We start from the raw sequence: 3595 nt of genomic DNA on the forward strand, positions 1-3595 counted from the left end.
GATATCCTACTTTACCCTTGTTGATATTTCTTAAAAAATAATAAAAAGAAAGTATTTGAAAAAAATATAAAACAAAATTGAAAGTGGGTAAAAAAATAATCTATAGAGAATATAAAATAATAATTTATAATCCAAAAGTATATTTTGATAAATTCATCACAAGAATTGGACGAAAACTTGATGGAGACTAACAGAATGAGCTCGTTATTAAACGGATGTTAAAATCAGGTGGGTATTTATAATTTCTTAAACAACATAGAGGTGTTTATAATTATGCCAAATTTTAGAGGAGGTAGTTGTAAATTACCCTAAAATAAAATTTGATAAAACAACAGAAATGCCCAGAACAGATAATACATCTTACATCAATTCTATTTTTTTTCCCCTCATCTCTATGTATCGTCTCTCTCATGCCGCCATATGAAGTGATCTTTTTCCCTCTTTCTCAACGACAATCTTTATTATAAACTACCGAATGACCAAGGTTGTCTTACTTGAAATCTAGTCCAAATTCCATTCAAAAAAAATATATATATAGTAAAATATTAATATTAAAAATAATATAATTAATTTATTTCAATTAATAATAATTGATCGTTCTTACTTTAAAATAAAAATAAAAATCCTTATATTGGTAGGTTAGAAGCACAAAGTCTTGTATTTCTAGCCAGCACATATACATACATTATTGTAATTAAATGAGAGAAGGAAAGGTGCATGTTCTAAGCCATTAACTCACAAAAATTTGTCTTATTATTGCAACAAATCTTGTTGTGTGCTGTAAAGGGCTAATGTTTATGGATGCAACCACATTATACTATATATTATCCCATCCCAATCTCATTCTTTTTCTACAAAACTTTAATAATATTGAATAAAATAACAAAAAATATACTATACCAACTTTTGAATATGAAAAAAATAGAGTCAAAAAAGTAAGTTTATGTATATATAAAACAAATATTATTATATCAATTGTTTCAAATATAAACGGCTGATTTAATACATTAATAATTTATAAGTAAATAAGAATTTTTAATAAAGTAGACATATATAAGATTTAGAATCGTAATCTTTTAACTATGAGATTCCGATCTTTTTAATATAAAAATCGTACTAGTACATATTACAATAAAAATAAAAGGACAATTAAATGTTAAATCAAACTTTTTTCTATATAACTACAAAAAAAATTATACAAGAAGTTGAAATTTTAATTAAACAAAAAAAAAAGAGGAGAAAAATGTAAAAGTATAGTACTATGTGGACAACCAATAATCAATCCAAGGAATTGGACCCGCTACTATTATGGAGTGTAGAGCACTGGTAAGCAGGCCTGGAAAGCTGGTCCCCGGCGCTTGCCGGGCACGCCGCCAGCCCCAGCGGCGGCGGCGCCATGCAATTGTAGGAGACGCACACCGCCGCCGTGTCTGGAAGCTCGGCCCCCACCTCCAGCGGGAATCCCGTGATGTAATTATGCTGGAGGTACAGGGTCTTCATGGTGCCCGCCTCCACGCTCTCCACGTACTCCTCGGGAACGCCGCCCGTCAGGCGGTTGTTGTTCAGGAACAGCGTCTCCGCCCCAATCAGCGCGGTTGTTAGTTCCCCCGTCAGGAAGTTGTGGCTGAGGTCCACGGTGGAGCCCACGGCGGGCGGCCACGGCGGGGATTGTGGGACCCCGCCTGATAAATTGTTCCGTTGGAGGAGCATTGATGTGATGCTGGGGCGGAAGAGGGATCTCGGGATGGGCCCACCAAATTGGTTCATGCTCAGGTCCAGGTACGCCAGCTCGGAGAGCGATTCCAGGCCGTTGAGTGGGCCCCACATGCGGTTGTTGGATAGAGACAGGTAACGGAGCAGCGCCGGCATTTGCGGCGGCAGCGTTCCGGAGAGGAAGTTGTCGCTGAGATCCAGGTGCAGAAGTTGGCTCGGGAAGAAGCGAGGAATTTGGCCGGAGAATTTATTGGAGGCTAAAACCAGGACTTTGAGCTGACCCAAACCGGCTATGGATGGCGGAATTGCGCCGGAGAGCTGGTTGCGGCTGAGGTCAAGGGTGTGGAGATTCGGCAGGCGGAAGATTCCGGCAGGGATTTCTCCCGTCAAGCGGTTGTTGGTGAGGGAGATGACTTTGAGGTTGCGGAGGGAGGAGAGCTGCGGCGGAATAGGCCCGGTGACAATGCCGGCGAAGAGAATGAGCTGGTTGAGCTCGGAGAGCTGCGCAATTGCGGGAGAGAGGGTGCCGGCGAGGCCAGGGGAGCCGGACAGGCCAGTGCCTAGTGTGAGGATGGTGACGCGGGAGGAAGAGGAGGAGCAGGTGACGCCGGCGAAGGAGGAGCAGGGGTCGACGGAAGCAGAGGAGAAGTTCCAGGAGGAGAAGAAGCGGGGGGCGGAGGAGGGAACGTCGGTGAGGGAGTTCTTGATCAGTCGTAATGCGGCAAAATCAGTAGGGTGGATGAGAGAGATTGCTGATTGAGTAGAGATGAAGATGAAGGAGAAGACAAGAGGTAGAAACAGAGGAGCTTTGGCCATATCTCTAAGACTAAGAGAGAGAGAAATGTATGAGAGTGTGTGCAGAGCAGAATGGACAGGAGTGACAAAACAACAGAGGGCCAATCGGAGTGAAGGTGTTTAATATACTTTACTATGACAGTGTGACTATCCATATTCATGCTTATTGCTCCGCTTCAAACATACCCTCTCTTTTTATCAAATCTATCACAAAGTAAATATAATAAGAAATAATTACAGTCCCTTTTAAATTTAATGTAATTATACATAAATCATTTGTGAGTTGAGAAATTACATCTATCTAACAAATAAGTCTTTTCGTTACTCAAAGTTCACTGAATTTGTTGATATATATACATAACATATTAATATATTATATCAGTTGATTAAGCTAAAAGTAGCGAAACCTAAAAGCAAACTTAAAATGTTAATGAACGAGCATAAATACATACAAATATACTACAAAAGTCCTCAAGCTGAATACTATATATGTAACATCAACGTATTTTTATACATAATTATCATTTATTGGCATAAGAATACGGACATTTGGTGCCATAATTTATAGAGTATTTTGTATTTAGTCAGAGATTTAAATAGACAGAATAAATCCTGAGGTACTTGCATATTGTAAAAAATAAAATTTATGGGGTTAAAATGAAATTTAGTAAAGATTAGGGGTAATATATATTTTTTATTTTGGGGAGGGTATTTTTGTGGGTTGAAAGAGTTATGTAAAGAGGAGTGGGAGGTGTACTTTGCTGCATCAGCTTGACTTGCTATGGGCAGAGATCTACCCTGTGGAGCTTCTGACACCCCCCACTTGGGATTTGGCACCACACACATTTTCACTAGATTTTGACCGCAAACCCTCAATATTCTTCTCACTATATTTGTACTCATTCATAATATTATATTACAAATTATATATTATACTTCTCCGTTTTACAATTTTAAGTACCCATTTGTTTGGATATGGAGTTTTGAAATAATAGTTAAGGATATTATTCTCCTTTTTCTTGAAATTTGACGAAATTATATGTAAATCTTATATGGTTTGAAAAATTATGTTTGGTACCTATTAGAT

General features: G+C 38.5%; 1 protein-coding gene across 1 annotated transcript; it reads right to left on the bottom strand.

The window, feature by feature from the left end:
- Positions 1-1054: 1054 nt before the first annotated feature.
- On the bottom strand, positions 1055-2692 carry LOC105167444 (Leucine-rich repeat (LRR) family protein). Its single transcript, XM_011087163.3, has one exon. The coding sequence runs from the start codon at positions 2527-2529 to the stop codon at positions 1279-1281; it is 1251 nt and encodes a 416-aa protein (XP_011085465.2). The 5' UTR covers positions 2530-2692; the 3' UTR covers positions 1055-1278.
- Positions 2693-3595: the final 903 nt, after the last annotated feature.

The sequence above is a fragment of the Sesamum indicum genome, linkage group LG8, assembly GCF_026168435.1.
Source record: "Sesamum indicum cultivar Baizhima isolate 11 linkage group LG8, ASM2616843v1, whole genome shotgun sequence".
Lineage (NCBI taxonomy): Eukaryota > Viridiplantae > Streptophyta > Magnoliopsida > Lamiales > Pedaliaceae > Sesamum > Sesamum indicum.

Bases quoted from the DNA above. Each gene is read 5' to 3' on its own strand.
- LOC105167444 (XM_011087163.3), bottom strand. From the start codon at position 2,529: ATGGCCAAAGCTCCTCTGTTTCTACCTCTTGTCTTCTCCTTCATCTTC.